The following is a 21786-nucleotide window of genomic DNA, read 5'->3' on the forward strand; positions in this document are numbered from 1 at the left end:
ACACCTTAAGTTGTTGAATAAGTACTTCCACAAGTGTAAAAAAATATACTTCAGGCTGATAAGTAATAACCTAAGGTTGAAAATGAAACTAAAGTAGTAGATATCTACCTCTCCACAGATGTAAAATTAAACACCTCAGGTTGAAACATATATACCTCTGGAGGTATATTTAAGGTATATTTAAGGTTGATTTTGTGGTATTCATTTGCACCCTTTTCAACCTTAACGACGTATTTAAATAACAACCTCCTTTATACCTTTAAAATATACCTCGTTTATACCTCATTTATACCTCGACTTTTTCAAAAGGGAAGAAACTGTTTTGTCCATGTCAACTTTCATATTATTTTCCTCTAATTGCTCTAAGACATCTGAAGCTAAATTAAAGCCATGACTAATTTTTTGTGCAGCTTGTTTCTTGGGGATTTCAAACCCGATCACGTGGTTGTCAGCATAGAGCAGGTATCTAATTCCAGAATTGTTTTGAGTTTTTTGACAAGATCATTGATGTAGATATTGGAGAGGGTGCAACTGGGTATTGAACCCTGTGCAAATCCAGTTTCTATCATACCGCATTTCGAGAAGCATCTACCTTACCTGACCCTACATATAAGCTAGAGGAGTAAACCATGGAAGGATCTAAACATGTTGTCTCGATACCAATATTGGCGAGCTTCAGCAAGAGTTTGGCAGTATAAACGGTGTCAGAAATACCAATTTTAACTTCCTTAATTATTTCTCACAATTTTAAACATTCGACATAGTCTTTTAGAATATTTAAAAAAAGTTTTTTATCCAAAATAATTCATGATTTCTTATAACACAGAAAAAAAGTTAAGTCAATCAAAATTTTAACAACTATCCCATTAGCTAAAGTGCTTACATTTTAAATGGTGGTCAGTTCTGGATGACGCGTAAAGCTTGAATCGTTTTAATTCTAGAATGAAAAGTTTAAAATCATTTCAATAACCAAGAACTACCCTTTTACCACTCCGTTACATACCTAATCATTTACTTACCATTATACCAATCTTACCATTTTCCAGTACTTCTCATGAACTTATTAAAAACGAGCAAAACGCAACATGTCTAGCTATGCTGCATAATGTTAGAATTTGCTTTATATTCAATAATTATTTTTCTAGTATATGAACGGAAAAAAAACGTAGCACGAGCGTGATAAACTTTACGTCCTTCAAAAGGAAAGGAAAACAGAATGAAATCTACAATGGAAAAAATTTTAAACCATGCATCTAGAAAGAACAATGCTGCTCCACTAAAGGAATTAAAATGAATGGGATATATTTTATTGAAAGGAAATGCAGAAAATGAAATGAATTTACAAAAATGTCATCGTTGTATACAAACCAACAATATCAAAATAAATTATAATAGATTATATTTTGATCAAAAAAATAATGCAATCGAAATACAGTTTATTTTTCTAATTTTTCTTTAAAATCCAAAGTTCCAAACAAAAAATAGGGAAATAGATCACCACGTAAAGTGAATTTCGCATTATTTTAGACAAAACTTACCTATTCAATCAATCCACAATATTTCTCAACACGCTTTATTGTTTAAACAGCTAATTTTTACATATTTAAAGCTGATTCATCTGAGTTGAGTATAGATAGCCGAGTATAGATATTAAAATAAGGCAGTAAATAATCATTGTTGTTAAGATGAAAATTAATTTAACATTAACTATTATTGTTTTGACCATTGTAAATGGTTTTAACATGTCTTCAAGTTCGGGAGACATAGGTGACGGTGAATACTTTGAATCTTGCATAAAATGGATTAAATGCAAATTAGAGGGTGAGAATACTTTTATGTTTATATCGTTAACGTGTGCGTTGTAATTATTGCACCTTATCAATAAGTAAGTTTAGTAAGTAAGTAAGTGAGTTAAGTAAGTGAGTAAGTAAGTGAGTTTAGTGTGTTAAGTAAGTAGGTGAGTGAGTTTAAGGAGTTAAGCGAGTAAGTGATTTTTAAAAAAGGATAATTTTCCTAAGTGACTATACATAAAACAAAGGAGTACATTTATAATTAGCATTCATACATTCATAAAAATATACATAACATTCATAATAACATTCATAAAACAAAGGAGTACATTAATTCAAAGGAGTACATTCAAGGAAATGTAAGCAAAACATACTTACATTTCCTTGAACTTTGTTGTAATTTTAAATTTAAATGCTTTTAAAAACCTTTCCGTGACTAGTTTTGAAAAAAAAAATTTTGTTTAAAACAGAAAATATCAAAGTATTATTGGATTTTCTTAAACAAATTTACTTTCATTATTTTCAGCAAATTTTCACACAAATTTTTCAAATTAATTATCTAAATGTATACCTAATATAATGTATTATCTAATATATTACATTCGGTTAAATACATCTGTTTCGAATTCCTCATGTCTGCTTTAACTATATGGATGGGTGCGAAAATTGGAGATAGGGGTGCTTATTACTTTACTCCCTTCTTTCTCCAACCGTTTTCATGTTCGTCTTTCTAGGTTAAACTTCCTGTTTTCTAATAAAAAGATTAACTTGTTTGATTATAGATGAATTAATTAGTTCAACATAACAGTTTAAATTGCTCATTCATTTCTTTTATAAATCCAAGTAAATCGAAATCTTGGTAACAGTTATGACTAGAGACAATGAGTACTTTCAATCAAAAAAGGAAAAACTGAGGCCGAAATTTGATCGACTACGCTATGGTTAGAAAGAAATGGTGTAAGCTCGATTGCTTCGAAATTAGTTATGATTTCTAGCCGAAAAATTCTGAACTACACTTTATTATTCAAGAAGAAGGACCTACCATTTTGATGTGTTTATTGTTGTTGATTAATTCACGTTGTCTCTGCAGATACGTTTGTTTAGCTATTATAACTTTCTAAAGTTCTTTTATTATCAAACTATCAATAATTATTAGTCATTACGCTTATGAAAGTTATTTTTATCCCATCTCGTTATGCGTTCTTAAAAGCTTCATAACTTAGCAAACAATAAGGATATAATCTATTAGTGAAACTGTTATGTTTCGTCTCAATAGCCTCTGCTCTCTGGGTAAACCAGGCATTACCATGTCTCTCCATCCTCCTTCATGTGCGTCTCCTTCATGTGTGTTACCTTCATGTGTTATGTGGCTCACGAAAGCTGCAGAGCAGCGGAAGAAAAAGATAATTATATCGCATGTCAATTACAAGCATAATATTCTTAAATCGTCATATAAAATTCCCCTCTAGTGAGTTATGACTAGGTGATTAAACTTTTTCTAGAAAAAAAAACTTTTATTAAAATAGGTAATACCTTTTCAAGAATGATTAGAATGAAATTTAAGTCTTTTCTAGAATGAATTTTATTTTGTAACCAGCTTTGAACAACCGACCCACCCAATATTTCGGGTTTACGACTGCTAGTATTCAACTCCGTAGCCTTGTAATTTTTAAATCAATCCAGAGGACAAGGGAACTCCTGGATCAAGTATTGGAGAAAAATTTGCCTTCGAGAAGGGCTTTTTTGATGGAACTAACCAACATTTGCGTTACACGGAGAGGAAAACCACGAAAATCTCCCACGGTTAGCCTGAAGGCAAGGGAACTCTAACCCATGATCCGTCTAAAACTGAGAATATTTTCCGTCAGCACTGTGGTCGGTGCAAGCAGGATGCGGATTTCGTATCTACCAGCCATTGCTGGGATTCGAACCCGGTTCGCCTTATTCGAAGGCGAACGTTCTATCCCCTGAGCCATCACGGCTCATGAATGATATATTGTATGCTACTAAATATTTAATATTTTAATTATATCTCACAGTTTCTAGATCGAACTCCAACAGACCTTTCAATCCCAGCTAACCGGTCTAAATCCACTTTATCCTGTTCTCATTTTATTTTCATGAGCTTCAAAAGAGCTTCACGGAAGCAAATAGGACCGCATCCACTAATTTCAATAATCACAAATTAAATTTCTAATGTAGTTTGATATATTTTTTGTATTATGTTCATATTATGAGAAAAGATATTAAGTTTGAAAATGCTGATTATTTTTTGTTTGATCTATTTTTGAAAAGAATAACCATTTTTTTAACATTTTCACTAATATTATTTTTAATTTTATTCCCTCCCCCCCCCCAAAGACAGAAAAATATTTCGGAACTTTAAAAATGTAAAGGAGTATAAGTACAATTCAATGCGTTTTTTAAATTTACTTCGCTTACCGAAATCAAAAGTATGTTCTATATGCTCACAAACCATCCTCCAAAAAACTTCTTTTTGCTTATTGTTAGCTGAATAAATTTCCTCAGATGCAATTTAAAAAAATAATTTTACCAATATAATACTCTATTACCATCAATACTTTACCAAAGTCATTTGTAAATAATTAATTATGTTTTTCCTCATACGCTTACAAAAGAGAAAACATTCTCATTGAAATATGAATTTAATCAACGTATATCTTAATATTTGTTTGTCTAGACCATTTTGAAACTCGTAAATTAGATAATTTTTGAAAATGAATGTTTTTTTTTCAGATAAAGACGCCCTTGATAAGTATGATAAATGCCAAAAACTGGCATCTGATGAGGTAAGAATTTTTTTTTTTTTAAGTTTATGCATAAAAACAAATTTGAAGAAATAGGTACCGTTTTATCGCTAGAATCTTAATATATTGACGTTCCATTGCAAAATTCGTAACTTTTTGATGCATTTTAAGAATTATAACATTTATCAATGTAAGCATTATTTTCTACTGCTACTAAATTTCAAATGGCTCTAACCCAGATAGTACCGTTACCTAGCAGCAACAAAAATGCCACAATTATTATTAGGCCGAACCAAATATTTGACTTTTGAACCAAATACTGAATATTCGCTGCATAAATAGTTTGCAAAATTCATTTTTTAATGCATTTTGGGGCAATTGCACACATTTTAAGAATTAATGAATACAGTTTAAGCTCTAGAATTTAATATAATTTTTTATCTTTTAAATATTTTAATTTTTACTACACACACTTAGTGCTGAAATATACTAAGTAGCTCACAAGAACATTAATGATCATTATGATTCGGAATAGAGGTAAAAAATAAATTTGCTTTTAGAGGAAGCTAACAATAAGCTTAAAAATAATAAGCTTACAATATTTAAAAAGTATGCCTCTAAGTTATAGATTCCAATTGTATACTAATGAACACTGTTATCATTTTTTTTAAAAAACAGCAATATTGAATGTTAAAACTTATTTTATTAATATAATATTCAATAAATAAATTAGTGTAAAGAGAATATTAAATTGAACCAGTAAAATAATTTTGAAAGGACCCAACATAAATTTGTTATTAAGAAAAATCAAGATTTTAAATTAAATTTAAGCTTACAGGAAATACTTTCATTCAACTGCTGAGAAGTAAGTAATTTTAGCCAAAACGAACATTAGATTAAAAGTTATTCTGTATGTTTAATTTTTTTACACACAGTACATTATGCAGAGTAAAAAATGAAGAAATTGAATTATTTTCGTGCTATTTCTAGGATTTTAACGCTTAAGTAGTTGAAATCAGGCGAATTTGGTCACAACAGCTCAGAGTAAAGAAAATACTCAAACTTCTCTCGCATTTTCGCTACATCTGTAAGACTTTTAAGCAAATAAATATTTTTTAAACACTACAATAAAACTTCTTCATTCAAAGATAAAATTTTTCAAAGTAAATTTGAATTGCAAGGTATACATTTTTTTACAAAATTAGGTGACAAATTACAAGATTGAACGAAATCGGCTTAGGTATTCAAAAATAAAAATCTGAAAATAATTTTATTTTAACACTTTTAACTCAAAACCTAATTGATCGATTCCGCTAATTTTATAATTTTAAATTATGCGGATTAAAATATAATTAAAGTTTGTAAAACCCACCCTTCAATTTTTTTTCGGCTATTATAGTACAAAATAATTAAATAAAACAGTAACAAATTAATAAAAAGTTATTTTTACTGCAGGAACGAATAAGTTATTTTACTTGTAAAACGATTTTTAAGATTTTTCGATTCGCTTAAAAAGTACCCGAAACGAGGCGAAGTAAGTAAACATGGAAACTAATAAGCAGTGGCCTAAACTTTCGGCCACTTTCCGGACTAAGCTATAGTGACCATATTTTAAGACTGCCGTTTCCCCTACCTTGTGTTCTGAGAGTTAAAATCCATTGAAAAAGGTAGCAATATTCATTGATAAAAAATAATTTTCAGGTGTTTGTTTACGAAGCACTAATCAAGCACCAATGAACCAATGTTAATCTAATCTATTTCAATTTTAATATTGGTTTTTTGAAAATGAAAATCTAATCAAAAACATCTAAGCTATAGGATGATAACTTTTTTTTCTACTGGCTTCCTTCTGAAGGAATAATAACTTTTTTTTAAAGACAATAACGAAGATGCTGAAGATTATGGGAGATATTGCCAACAGAGAATGGTCAGACTCAGAAGCAGCATATAATGAATTCTGCAACATGGATAAAGATCAGCAGGTAAGGGGAAAAAATTACGTAGGGTTAACCAACCAGTGAAGGAACATTTCATATATATTGATTAAAAATAAGAATTTGAAAGTTTTTCTTTAGATTGATTGGTAACAATAGCTTACTGCCAAACAATAGGAAGTCATCTAGCAATGTTTTGCATTACCTGGTCAAATAGACTTCTCTGGAAAAAATTTTGAAATTGTTATTATCTCTGCAACACCTTGTTTCTTTGAAAAAATTATTAGGTGTATGTTTGTATTTATATGTTTGAAGTGTAATAAATTGCATGTAATAGTTTTATTTTTCTCACTGTGAAAAAGAGAATTCAAAATATAGTTATTGAAGTTACGTTTTATTTTTTTTAAGCATCATAGCATAATAAAGTACTGAGATAAGGGGGGGGGGGTTATTCACTGGATCACCAAACGATGAAAAACCAGTGAAGGAATAAGTGTTCCTTTACTGGGTTTTTTTCTAAGCTAATGATATAACTAATGATAAACTATAAACTTTAATTTTCTTGTACCTTTAGTAATGTTCCGCATCAAAAGTATGTTAAAAATACGAAAAACAACTTCTAACCAGTGAGGGAACACGCATGTTCCTTTTTTTGGGCATAGATTTCCCAGTGAATGAACAGTATGTGTTAATATGTTGACACGTTAATTTTGAATTCATGATTACAAAAGAAAATTTAACATTTCCCAAGTATTTATACGTTATAATTTCAAGAATAGGCTTGTTTTTGAATATTTGTATGACTTATAAATTCATAAAGAGCATTAAAAAATAACCAAAATTTAGTGTTCCTTTAATGGGTGTTTATTCACTAGTAAGAGCTGTTCCTTCACTTGGTCTTCTTACTACTTGTTATTTGAACCTCCAAAACTTTAAAACAATATTATGTAAGTTCTCTACAATTTTTTTTTACATAATTTGCAATTAGTAACAAATATGTTGACACTGCCATTTAACTAAAATTAAGAATTTTGAAATTAATATGATTTTTTAAAAGGCAAGCGAAGCTTAAGTGTTCCTTCACTGGTTAGTTTACCCTATTTCCTTCATAAGTTTTAATTACGTTAATGAATAAACACCTCGGAAATGCAACGATTGCTACTGAAACTGAGTTACTTTCAGGAATTTGATGAAATTTTTGATAACATCATAATTGTAACCCTCAGATTGCTAAAAATTAACCTTTTGTACTCCGATGCCCCCACGGAGGCACCATCAACAGTTACCACTTCAAAATTAAGAAATTTCATACCTTAATAATTAATAACCACATTATTTTAACAATTTTAAAATTGTATAACAATAATATAGTGAGTATTTTAAATGCTGTAGTGTTGATATTAGATCAAACAGCATTTAAAAGTACTCGCAGGGCAAAGATAAACTTTATACCACATTTTTGTTTTCTGATCCAGTCATTTTCCCGACATTCGGTTGCCCGACAACTCAAATACGCGACTCTGATTTTCTAAAGACTCATTTGTCGAGCAAGTATGATTGCCTGACGATACATTTTCCGAGATGTCGAATTGCCTGTCAAATTATTTGTCTGGCAGTTTCATTCACCAGTCAGAGCTACAATTTAGGGGAAATGATTTTAGTTTTTTGTTATTTTTCGCTATTGTTCATAGAATATTTCTCTTTATTTTTTATAATACGTATTCATATTTATTATATTCTTGGTATTCTGATTGCAGATTACGACTACTTCCAATAAGAATCTAACATACGCAGTCCGGTAGTGGACTGATTATTAAGGCACGGTTCCCAGCAGATCACCGAAGTCAAGCATCACTGGCTAATCAGTGTGCGGGAGGGTGACCACTTGGATCAGTCTGCGTAGGGACCGAGGGTGTGTGATATTAGTCCTCGTTAAACTGTTCTACCATAAAGTGCTCGACTTCACATGCAGGTCGTCGGGCTACCGATGCGGGGGGCGCCATCCCCTCTGCAGAGGATCAAAATTGTGATGGCATGTCTTCGGATCATCCTCAGGGATGTTTCCCAGACCGTTGCCAACAGCCCATTGTGCTGCTCTAGTGCGACGTAAATGAACTACAACAACAGCATTCTAACATACGCATCATTTTTCCTACAAGGAATCAAATTACTAAATCTCGGTTGCTTAATTAAAATGAAAACATTCAATCTGAACGTTCTGATAGGCGTTAAAATATAATTGCGTCTGTGGAATAAAAAAACGAAACTTAATGTATCAGTTGTATGGGCAAGGTGGTTTTAATGGAGGGCTGTACTAAAGAACGAAGAGAGCATAATTAGAATTTTTCAAAAACTAATGATTTATTACATAATATTTATCTGTCAATTAGTCCAAATTTCCGTTTTTTTTCTTTTCCTCTTTTTTTTTGGAACAAATACGCACCGTTGAACAAATGAGTAGTTGGGCAAACATACCTATCTGACAAACGTACTTGACGTAAAAATGAGCTCACGAGCAATTGCCTCCGTTGGACAGAGGACAAATGAGTTGGCGGGCAAACGGAATCGAGAAATTGAGGTATCGAGCAACCGAGCTATTGACAACTTATGTCGGGGAAATGTACCAGACCCTCTGTTTTCCTATCATTAACACCGGTGTTTAATGAAATTCATCTGGTCGCCAAAATTATTCGGTAGTTAGGGTACATTGTAATAAATCTTGGATCAAATTATGTTATAAAGTACCCGCACTTTGGGTGCATCATTCACAAATTCCATTTTACAGTAAAATCCAATTTCGTCAGAAAATATTATGCCATATTTTTTACAGTAATGAGTCACTGATTTTGCGGTAATAATTACTGTAAAAGTTGCAATATAGTATATCAGATTTTTTTAATCCGTAACATGTTCCGGTGAAAATGGATTTAACGGTGAAATAGGCCGGCAATTCTAACGCAATTTAATGCGGAATTTTTTTTTACAGTGTATCCCATTTCCCACAATTTTTTGTAATAAACGGAACAAAAACGCAATAAAATCTGACGAATTGATAAATATTCGTTAGTCTTAAAATCCAATTCAGTTTTTTTAAATCCCTTTCGATTCATTTTCGATCCGGCATTGAAAGGTTGTTGTAGATGAGGGTGAATACATTATTGATTGAAAATAAAATCTTGATGACAAATATCAAATGCACCAAAACGACATTACTTTCTGGTCATCCGGTATACGCAAATCTAATCCACTATATATATATNGGTTTCTCGCCCAGGAACAATGTTTTCATGGGGCACATTAGGACCCATAATCCTCATAGAACAATCCCTGACGTCTGTAAGCTACTTGATAGTTGCAGACCAGGTTCACCCATTCATGGCAACAGTTTTTCCTGCGAGGGATGGTGTTTACCAACAGGATAATGCACCATGTCATAAGGGTCGAATCGTCGAGGAACATTCCAGTGAATTTCAAGTCATGTCTTGGCTCCCAAATTCACCTGACCTTAATCCAATAGAGCATTTGTGGTCCTACTTGGAAAATCAAATTCGTGCTGTTGGTGAGCCAATTGGTGAGCGCTTGGTACCAGATACCTCAGACTACCACCTTGTGGAATCAATGCCACGGCGGGTGCTAGCAATTTTTGAGGGCTAAAGATGGTCCTGCATGTTATAAGCAGGGTGATCATAATGTAATGGCTCTTTGGTGTATATATTTAGTACATTTTGATATAGTATCAGAAATTTCTTTTAGCTTCTGTTTCTTGGGGTTCCTTAAAAATCTCGTTTGCGTTGAAAAGGACGTTGATCTTGAACTTATTATGAATTTTAATCATTAAATTAACTTTTTATGAGAAAAAAATTATATTATAGCAATTTATCTAAGGTATATTTCTCTTTTTAAGCATGAATTTTTCATCCATCATCTGCAGCAAATGTTAGAAGAATATTCAGTAAGTATTTGTAATAAACTTATTTTGTATGTTTAAATACTGTTTTAGAAGTTATATGCTGCAAAGTGCTGAAAAAAGGAAAAAAAATTATCGAAACTAAAATTAGGGCCTCTGATATTTTAATATTTAAAAGATTATCTCATATATTTTAAGTGGTCGTCAGAGATTTATAGAAAAATTCCTATATCCTTCAGAGTTTATTGGGCATGTGTCTAATATTCTGAAAGAAACTACATCAATTGATTAAATTTCTTTCCTTTCCGAAAATTATGTTTGTTCCAGAAAATTTCTCTTAAAGAATTGTGGAAATACTTACATTTTTAGAAATTAATATTTTTAAATTACCATTCAATATGAAACGCATTATTAGTTCAATGAAGTACATATATTTTTAATCAATGAGCTTAGATACAAAAGTGCATGAAAGCAAGGTGATTACTGATTGTACGTTACAGTCACATGTTTTGAATTGTAAATATTTAAAGCATTTATTTTACTAACTTTAATTATATTAAAGAAAGGTATGAAAGTAAAGATAATTGATCCAAACAGGCTAAATTATTCCATCAAACACCTAATACAAAAATCACAAGGAAAGTTTTCACAGTCATATAAAAGACGTTAAGGGGGATAGCTCTTTAAAAAGGTAAATTATACTTAATAAAAGATCACTAATTAGATCATGCAGTTGATTCGATTCGTTCGCTAAGGCAAACTCTTGAAACAATAAACGAAAAAGAATTTAGATATACCCTCTTTTTGTATCATTCAAAGCAACTTGCGGTTTGTATTACCAGGACAAAGAAATTTGAGGTGAAGTTTGAACTTGATATCCAGTGCAAGCTTGTCGATAACCTAATGAATAACATTTCGAAGCCTTAAGTGTAGAGCTTACCTGATGTCCAGTGTATCAGATGTTTTCTATTCAGTGAGAGTCCTTTGACAAAGAGACTAGTTATCATTCCTTTTATTTAAGATAGCTGTAAGAGATACACAGATGAACACCAAAGGCGGGACGTGATAGCCTGGTTGGTAGGACGTCTTTGAGAACGGGAGTTCGAATCCAGCCGTTCGAAGAATCCTCATTTTATTAAATGGTGACTGGTGCACGTTAAATCTGTCCGGATCACAAAGTCCTCCAAGTTGCCATAACAAATTAATACCTCTGAATGTTCAAAATTAGACATTCTCGAAGATCGAAGGTAGAAAAAAACGAGGCTGACCTCTTACGAGGTGGTTAGATTGCGTTTAAAAGAATTTGAGATCATTAGGAGTTAGCAAACGAAGAAAATTTGCAGTAAATTGTATTTATAGGAGGAGTAAGACTGATAAACATTGGCTTGCTTTAGGCTGTAGTGCTGAGGAAGAGGAAGAATTAGAAAAGTAAAGACAAACACGATGAAAGCCTTGGAATGAAATTCTTGAGAAAAACCACGACGAATCCACATTTACCAAAATATTGTGGAGGAAAAAACAGCAGTTTAGTTGATTGTTTCCTAATTCTACTGTAGCATTCAATTACTACCGAGGTTGAAGGGTTACCCGTCGAAGAAGATGATCTTTTTCTGTAGAACACGTGTGCTATATTTCTCCTCCGCCAATGAAAAAATTCATACGGGTTTTTCTTAAATATGGAATGGTGGTTAATTTAACTGTGATTTTGGAATTAGCGTCCGCTCGCCAAGCTTTGATCTCATAATAAATTTTTATGTCTGTAATTATGGGAAATACTACTTTAACTCTTTGAATATTTCAAAATATTAACTATTGTTTTTGGCGTTAATTGTAGTCTGATAGTTAGATAGTTAGTTTGATATAGAAAGATTATTTTTAAAAATTTTGGATACACTGATGAAGAATTTTAATTTTGCGGATTTCCCTAATTACCCGTTTTAAGCTCTCTTGATAATGTATTTTAAGTGCTGAAAAATATGATAAAAAAGGCTTATATTCGACTTTGATAATAATTTCTAATTTTCCATCTTTCTTTGCAATTTTAAAGTATGTACTTATGTATACAATAAAAACATATATCTTACCGTATCAGAAAACATCAATCTGTATCAAGGACAGTGTGGAGGTAATGCAATTGCAACTACTTAATAAAAATTAATATTTATATCAATCAATTGTTTCTGTGGGACATCGGCCGAAAGTTCCATAAATCGAAATCCTTTGAAAAGAAGGCGTGTTTATTCAGAGAAAGTAGGGTTTTGTGTCTGATTTCATTACTTAAAATATCATCTGCACTGCAAGATTAGTGTATTTTTGAGAAAGTTCGCGAAGCATCAAGATTGGGTCAATTGTAGGCTCCCTAATTTGTCCATAATAATTCCCATATTGGTATGGTACTACAGTATATCATAGTATAATACCTGACAGAATTTGAATATTATAGGTTAATTTTTAGGGGGAGATATTAAGATATACACCGAAGAGCCATTACATTATGACCACCCTGCTAATAACATGTAGGACCAGCTTTAGCCCTCAAAACTGCTAGCACCCTCCGTGGCATTGTTTCCACAAGGTGCTGATAGGTAGTCTGAGGTATCTGGTACCAAGCGCTCACCAACTGGTCCTGCAATTCCCTCACATTGCGAGGGGGTAGCGTGGCAGCACGAATTTTGCTATCCAAGTAGGACCACAAATGCTCTATTGGATTAAAGTCAGGACAATTTGGGGGCCAAGACATGACTTGAAAGTTACTGGAATGTTCCTCGAAGATTCGACCTTTATGACATGGTGCATTATCCTGTTGGTTAACACCATCCCCCGCAGGAAAAACTGTTGCCATTAATGGGTGAACCAGGTCTGCAACTATGTTCAAGAAGCTTACAGACACCAGGGATTGTTCTATGAGGATTATGGGTCCTAATGTGACCCGTGAAAACATTGTTCCTGGGCGAAAAACCAGGAAAACCTGGGCGAGCTCATTGTTATAGATGCAGGGTGGTCAGAATGTAATGGCTCTTCGGTGTATATATATTATGAATATCGTGATAACGAAATTAGATAAAATACTTCTATCTCTGAAAATATAGAAATAGCATTTTGAAAACAATAAAATAGACAGCCATCGAAACATTTATTCAAAATATGTAAAAACAAAAAGTTGAACAAAACAAATGTGTAGTCATTTTTAACAGGTTTGTGGAATTGTATCATGGTTTTAGCGCCAGTTTTTCTATAGAATGAAATATTTATTAACTTTACTAATGATAAATCAGCTTTTAAATCATATACATGCTTTTACATTTTTTACATATAAATATGCTTTTACATTTTTAGTCAACGTGTGCTGATTTTATGCAAGTTGTATCATGCAAAAAAATGACAGAAATGACTGTAAGTATCACTTGGTATTTTAAATAATTTAATAATGGGATATATTTATTTATAAATGAAATATTTAACATGTATTTATTTATTATGTAACTTTATTTATTTCTAGAATTAATATTTAATATTTTTGAGATAAAGATTTATAAATTTATTCATAAAACTAGTATTTATTCATACAGTAGTTACTAAAAAAATTGCTAACTAAATTGTGATTCTTAACCCATTCAAGACAGGCAGATAAAGAAAAAAACATTTCTGTTGACCCGCAAATATAAGAGTTTTTATTTATTCAGTGAGGATACGATATGGCACGTATACGATACGATACGATTTAAAGTACGATACGATACGATTACGTATACGATCTAATGCTAGATGTATACGTAAAAGTTCCATATTGAGGTAGCATCCGTGTATTCCTGGGCCTATAGAATCAGGAGGGCTCGTTCCATGTTGGATATTGTGAGATGGTAAGGCAGAATACAGTATTTTCATGTACATGTAAACACGGTTCTGAAAGGGTCACATTTCAATTGTAGAATGTTAGACCTTCTATACGAAGAGTTCACTATTTCATACATTTTTTAAGTGCTATTTCGGCACTATTTCGTTTCCAGAGATCGTAAAAAAACACAAAACTATCATTGCTTCCAATGACGTGTAACATATTGCGATAAAACGTATTTTATTTTACTTTATAACCGGCTTTAAACACCAGGCCCATCAATGCTCAACTCCATATCCTTGAAATTTTGAATCACACTTAAAACACAAGAGAACTCCTGGATCATACATTGGGGGAGATTAGTCTTCGAGGAGGACTTTGATGGAAATCACCTTTGTTTTCGTTACATGGAGAGGAAAATCAAGAAAACCGTTAGACCACTGGAAACGTTTTATTAAAGCACTATAGTCTTTACGAGCCGAGTGCGGAATTCATATCGACCAGTCATCGCTGGGATGAACCTGGCATCGAACCTGGTTCACCTCATTGTAAAACAACTGCTCCATTCCCTGAGCCAACTCGGCTCTGGTAATATGTAAAGTAAAAATATGAAATAGGTTCCTTGAATATTAATGTATGTATTTAATTTCCAGTACTAAATTAGTAAGTTTTTACGGCCTACCAGAAACGGAATAGTAGCTGATTTCCTAACGAGATATTTTTATGAGTTTGCGTATTCCATAGTCAAAGAGACATGATCCATAGATATTAAAAATGTTAAGCTCATTTAATTGATTATTATGAAATTGAAGAATGTTAAAAAAACATATCTTAATAATAGGATCTTGTCTTAAAATAGACACGTTTTAACTCCTTGTCTACCGCGGACTTAGCTAAGCTGATGCGTTAACTGCCCCTGGCGTATATATGTTACGGTGAAGCACCGAAATCTGGAGAATGTCAACATTCACCGGTGAATGTCAACATTCACGTAGTCGCTTTGGTGAATGTCCGAAATATTTGTTATATCCAATTTTATATTAATTTATTCCTTAATATAATTATATTTATTTAATATATTTATATTTATTCTATATTTTAATACTTACTGACGATAGATTAGAAGAAACATCAGTGTTTGGAGTATCGGGCAAATATATACCGGGTAACGGCACTTGACCTTAAAAAACATCAGTGTAGGGTATACCGGGCAAATGTATACCGGGCAGTGGCACTTAACCTTAAAAAAACATCAGTGTAGGGTATACCGGGCAAATGTATACCGGGCAGTGGCACTTAACCTTAAAAAAACATCAGTGTAGGGTATACCGGGCAGTGGCACTTAACCTTAAAAAAACATCAGTGTAGGGTATACCGGGCAGTGGCACTTGACCTTAAAAAAACATCAGTGTAGGGTATACAGGGCAAATGTATGCCGGGCAGTGGCACTTAACCTTAAAAAACATCAGTGTAGGGTATACCGGGCAGTGGCACTTGACCTTAAAAAAACATCAGTGTAGGGTATACAGGGCAAATGTATGCCGGGCAGTGGCACTTAACCTTAAAAAACATCAGTGTAGGGTATACCGGGCAGTGGCACTTGACCTTAAAAAAACATCAGTGTAGGGTATACCGGGCAAATGTAAACCGGGCAGTGGAACTTAACCTTAAAGAAACATCAGTGCAGGTTATACCGGACAAATGTATACCGGGCAGACGCACTTAACCTTAAAAAACATCAGTGTAGGGTATACCGGGCAAATGCATACCGGACAGTGGCATTTAACCTTAAAAAAACATCAGTGTTGGGTATACCGGGCAAATGTATACCGGACATTGGCACTTAACCTTAAAAAAAAATCAGTGTAGGGCTAAAATATCAAATAAATGTAATTATATCCACGAATAAATTCATATCAAATCGAATGTAATAAATATTTGGGACATTTACCAAAGCATATCTGTGATTGTCGACATACACCAGCGAGGATCCGAATGTACAAGAATGTAATGAAATATTCGATCTTTCACCGACGTATTTGGTGTTTGTCGACATTCACCGGTGAAACTCAACAACCACCGATTTCGGTCTTTAATTCGCCGTGACATATACACACCTTTCAAAAGTACGAACTGGTCAATGCGCTTTACCATGTGCTACTATGAGTCATAGAATTAATACCACCCGCTTTAGAGTGCAAAAGAATGAATTTGAGTGTATTTTCAAAGGATTTCAGACAAGTGGGGAAGGGTGAAGAAGTTTCAAGAAAATAAATCATAACAGTGTTGTTATTGTTTGTGTTTCTTTTGAGTAGCACGCGCTTTTTTACTTTCCTTTCGCTTCCGTTTTTATCTCCATGTGTAATAAAAGTTTTTATTGTTTGTTCAAATATTGCTGAAAGTGTATTAAATAATAAAAGTTTTTTTTGTGCAAATATGTCTGAAAGTGAATGAGAAAATACAAGTTTTTATTTTTTGTGCAAATATGTCTGAAAGTGAATTGGATAATGAAAGTTTTAATTTTAGTGCAAATATGTCTGAAATTGAATTAGATAACTATTTTTCTTCAACTTCAGAGTGAGAAACTTCGGAATATGACATTACTTCGTGTTCTACATATTTTAGGATCTAACACACGACAGAAGACTTCTAATAAGTTGTTTCTATTATTATTATACTACTATACATCAAATTTTGAATTTCGTTATTTCTTGTTCAATTTATTTATTTATTTTTTAAAAGAAGCAGTTCTTAGATTGATGAGAGAGTCTCTTCTTTTCTGCAATTACACACCGAAACAACGTATGACTCTGTTGAAACCGATTGTACTAGGCAGGAGGATGAATCTCGAAATTTACCTCGGCAATCAAGAGGTTAAACTTTAGTGACAAAAGGTTTTGATTTGCATAAAGAGTCCGGAGCTATGACCAAATACGCAGTTAGTAAAACTAACACATATGGGGTGAAAACCGCGGTATCTCAGGAGATAGAGCTTTCGATGGGTGTCGAGCGTCGATGCGAATTCTACTCCCGCTTTCAAGAATATACTGTTGGACCACATCTAGACTAAAGCTTCCTCCTATAATTTGAAAGTTGATTCCTTCGAAACTTGTTGAAAATTAGATAATTCTGTGCGGAAAAAATTTGCTTTTGTGTCTGATTTCATAAATTAAAATATCATCTGCGCTAGCTACTTAGCATTTTCAAGGTAACATTTTCAACTTTTTAAACTATTAAACCATTTGATGCCAAGCATTGAAATTTTAAGGGCATTTTTACGAGTAATAAATATGGTATTATTACTATTTTCATTGAAATATGCTTAAATTACATTAATTTAAGACACAAAAATAATTTATTCAGATATCAATGCCAATCAATTACCAAATCAATAAACAAATCATTTAATTCACTTTTTTAAGTTTTTTTTAAATAAAATTTAAAAAATAAAGTTTACTCGTCGCAATGATTTAAAAAAATTTAGATTGTAAGTTAACGCACCGTTAACTAAAAATGGGTTAAGATATCATTTTAATACATGCAATCGAAATTAAAATTATCAATGTGTTCGGTGTTTTAATTTGCAAATAAAATCGAACATGTTTGTCTGTACCATTTGAACACAGTTGCACTGTGAAAAATTCCGTTTCAAATTACGTTATAAATTACCAACTCTTTGGGTGCATTATCGGTAAAATCCATTTTTACCGTAAAATCCACTTCTGACGTAAAATAATGTTCCGTAATGTTAAGAGTAATATTTTTCTAATTAGAGTAATCCAGTGGTTTCACGATATTATTCTGAAAAAATTAAGGTAGGGTAAACCAACCAGTGAAGGAACACTACCCAGTGAAGGAACATTTCATATATATTGATTAAAAAAAGGAATTTGAAAGTTTTTCTTTAGATTGATTGGTAACAATAGCTTACTGCCAAACAATAGAAAGTCATCTAGCAATGTTTTGGAATACCTGGTAAAATAGACTTTTCTGGAAAAAAAATTTGAATTTGTTATTTTCTCTGCAACAGCTTGTTTCTTTGAAAAAATTATAAGGTGAGTGCTTGTATTTATATGTTTGAAGTGGAATTAATTGCATGTAATAGTTTTATTTTTCACACTGTGAAAAGGAGAATTCAAAATATAGTTACTGAAGTTACGTTTTATTTTCTTTAAGCATCATAGCATAATAAAGTACTGAGATAGAGGGGTGTTTATTCACTGAATCACCAAACGATGAAGAACCAGTGAAGGAACAAGTGTTCCTTTACTGGTTTTTTTTCTAAGTTAATGAAAATAAAAGATAAACTTTAATTTTCTTGTACCTTTAGTGATGTTCCGCATCAAAAGTATGTTAAAAATACGAAAAACAACTTCTAACCAATGAGGGAACAGGCATGTTCCTTTACTGGGCATAGATTTCCCAGTTAATGAACAGTATGTGTTAATATGTTGATACTTTAATTTTCAATTCATGATTTCAAAGAAAACGTTAACATTTTCCAAGTATTTATATGTTATCATTTCAAGAATAGGCTTGTTTTTTAATATTTGTATGGCTTATAAATTCATAAATAGCATTAAAAAATTACCAAAATTAAGTACTCCTTTACTGGGTGTTCATTCACTGGTAAGAGCTGTTCCTTCACTTGGTCTTCTTACTACTTGTTATTTAAGCCTCCAAAGCTTTAGAACAATATTATGTAAGTTCTCTACAATTTTTTTACATAATTTTCAATTAGTAACAAATATGTTGACACTGTCATTTAACTAAAATTACGAATTTTGAAATTAATATGATTTTTTAAAAGGCAAGCGAAGCTTAAGTGTTCCTTCAATGGTTAGTTTACCCTATATCAGAATTTTTGTTCCATAACATGTTCCGGTAAGATGAAATTTTACGCTGAAATGCACTGCCACCCTGAGTGCCGCTACTTTTTACTGTAATCTGTTCCGGACCTGCGCTTAACATTTTATTAAAGCTAACAAAAGGAATTACTGTTTCATAATTTGAGTGTACCGCAATCAATGCCTTAGAAAGTAAAAAAATATGTTGTTCTAATTTTCATAAGGTATTGTGAAAAAAAAAAATATATGCAGACTGTAGAATTATTTAGAAGTAATTATTTTGACATATTTTCACGGTAATTCATAAGCGTTTGTATTTTGTTTTAATAATTTTTGCAAGTACAAAAATTGAAAAAAGAAATTATTTTTACACAGTTGTAAATTTTGAAATATATTTTTTTAAATGTTTTTTTTTAACATTTAGGTTTTCTTTTCTTTTTAGGACTGTGTTATACCACTATTAAACAGACTTCATGGAGAAAAAAAATGCTGAAATATCAAATATTAACATCGAATTAAAATGTAGCTCAATAAAGAAACATTGAACTTCAATATTTTGACCATTAAAGTATTTAACGAATGATTACTTACAAAATAAATAAATAAAAAGCAGCCTTAATAAATTTAAACAGTAAATGCTTCTCTTTTTGTTGATTTTCAATATTCTTGCTTCGTTTGCTTGAAGATACGTTTGCTTGAGGACAACAGACTAAGAAAATGTAGCGAAGAACATTGTAAAATAACAGAAAGGATTATGTATTTTCAATATACTAAATCAGCGATTCTCAAATAGTATTCCATGGAACCTTTTAGGTTCTGTGGAAAGGTCGCAGGGGTTTCGAGAATAAAGACTTTTCTTACCAGTTATGATTTATGAAACCTGCAATTAAATATTTATATGATTAATTACCCATTATTTATTTATTACTTCCGTTATCTTTATTAAACTATTTAATTAAAATGCTTGCAAAGAAGAAAAAAACAAAATTGAAAAATTTTATTACAATATATTGATTGAATGATGAAAAGACACATTTATGAAAAATTTTATTGGTATTTTACATAAAATAAAAGCAACCAGTGTAAAAAAGATTAATTCATTAATTGGGGGCTAGGAAGCTATTTATATTTGGCGACAGTCCCAAAAAAGCATAAGAAACGTTGCTTCCGCCAAAGGAGAAAATTTAGATAACCATAAACTAATTCAATAAGGCCTAACCTTGTATTTTCTTCGTTGATAAGCAAACAATTTGAGAAAGTAGAAATGAATAAAATAAAATCAGTAGGGGATTTTTTTATTTACATTTGTGATACTGGTACTTCAAGGGATCTATTTATTAACAGTTAATGGAAAATATCTTAAAACTCTTAGGTAACAAGCAATTTCGGCCTGATGTCTAATCTTATAGAAAAATCTTGCTTTTTTTCTTTTTAATTTTCTTTGAAAATAAAATTTTTATCGATTAATTAATCATTCATCATTTTACAAGATTGCAGAATTGGAATTCATGAAGTTTTTTTCTCATATTATTTGTGATTTTTATGTTGTTTTTATCTTATTTACATGTGAATATCATACTAAATTCAAATATACATAAATTGCTATAATTGCATACAAAATTGTAGGGCTAGATTATTTTTAAAACTTTGATGGAGCCTTCTTGGCAAGGAATTTTAAAGAGACAAAAAATAAGACCCTGGAAAAATGTAGAGGATCTGGAAAAAATTATAATTATACTGCACCTAGAAAATAATTTATATAATTTACGATATTTCTTCTTTCTACAGTTGAAGAAATTTGAGAATTTTAAGTGGCATTTTAAAGATAATGAAGTATAGTTTAGGAATAATATGTTGGATATTCTAAAATTCATTGTTATAAAAAATCCCTTCATTCTGCCAAATATTTAATTTTCATGGTTTCCTTTAGATAAAGAGGGTTTGCAAATAGCATCCCGATGTTTCCATACTTTTTTAAATTCTTATTTTCCCAAACGCCCTTAACTCCAAACATCTAGTTCCGCAGTGGACAGATCATAAGGACACGGTTTCCAGTTGAATACCGAAGTCAAGCATCACTGGCTGTGATCAGTACGCGGATGGGTGACTACTTTGCTCAGTCTGCGTAGGGACCGAGGGTGCTCGGTATCATTCCTCATTAAACTGTTTTGCCGTAAACTGCTCTACCGGCTACCAAAGCAGAAGAGCTATACCCTCTGCAGAGGATCAAAATTGATCTTCCTCAGATGCAACCCAGAACATCGCCAATAGCTCATTCCGCAGATCTAGAGCGACGGGAATAAAGTAACTACCAACCAAATATCTTGTTTCATAATTTTAAAGTTAAGGACAACTTAATTGCAATAATGATGCTATGGTTTTTGTACTTTTTAAAGGACTGCATAAACTGTGATAAAGTATTAAAATGCAAGTGTTTCACGATATCTACGAGCATAAAATTGTTATCGAAGTACCAAATGTGACACAGTATAATTTTTGTCTTCAGAAAAATATGAAGAGGGATATAAAAGTCGACGTGTTTCAAACGCTCAAAAATAGGCTCCCTTTCTCAAGACTCACCAAGCGGGAATGACTTCTCCAGTGAAAAAAGATGACTCTCAAAAGATGTCTACTTTAATTATCCTCTTTATATTTTTATTAATGCCGATATAAAAATGTTTTATATTTGCAAATTCAAACATTCA

The 21786-nt window shown here is 31.9% G+C and overlaps 2 protein-coding genes across 2 annotated transcripts in view; one reads left to right on the forward strand and one right to left on the reverse strand.

The window, feature by feature from the left end:
- The window catches only part of LOC122272038 (uncharacterized), a 201163-nt gene that overhangs the window by 66002 nt on the left and 113375 nt on the right, over positions 1–21786 (reverse strand). The gene's annotated exons all lie outside the window — the stretch shown is intronic.
- LOC122272284 (uncharacterized) lies at positions 1643–19705 on the forward strand. Its single transcript, XM_071185381.1, has 6 exons — positions 1643–1821; positions 4548–4600; positions 6436–6540; positions 10397–10444; positions 13736–13792; positions 19524–19705. The coding sequence occupies exons 1-6, from the start codon at positions 1686–1688 to the stop codon at positions 19572–19574; spliced, it is 450 nt and encodes a 149-aa protein (XP_071041482.1). The 5' UTR covers positions 1643–1685; the 3' UTR covers positions 19575–19705.

Source organism: Parasteatoda tepidariorum, chromosome 9 (assembly GCF_043381705.1).
Source record: "Parasteatoda tepidariorum isolate YZ-2023 chromosome 9, CAS_Ptep_4.0, whole genome shotgun sequence".
Taxonomy (NCBI): domain Eukaryota; kingdom Metazoa; phylum Arthropoda; class Arachnida; order Araneae; family Theridiidae; genus Parasteatoda; species Parasteatoda tepidariorum.

Bases quoted from the DNA above. Each gene is read 5' to 3' on its own strand.
- LOC122272284 (XM_071185381.1), top strand. From the start codon at position 1,686: ATGAAAATTAATTTAACATTAACTATTATTGTTTTGACCATTGTAAAT. The intron at 1,822-4,547 runs GTGAGAATACTT...TTTTTTTTTCAG, and splicing joins GATTAAATGCAAATTAGAGG to ATAAAGACGCCCTTGATAAG. The intron at 6,541-10,396 runs GTAAGGGGAAAA...TCTCTTTTTAAG, and splicing joins ACATGGATAAAGATCAGCAG to CATGAATTTTTCATCCATCA.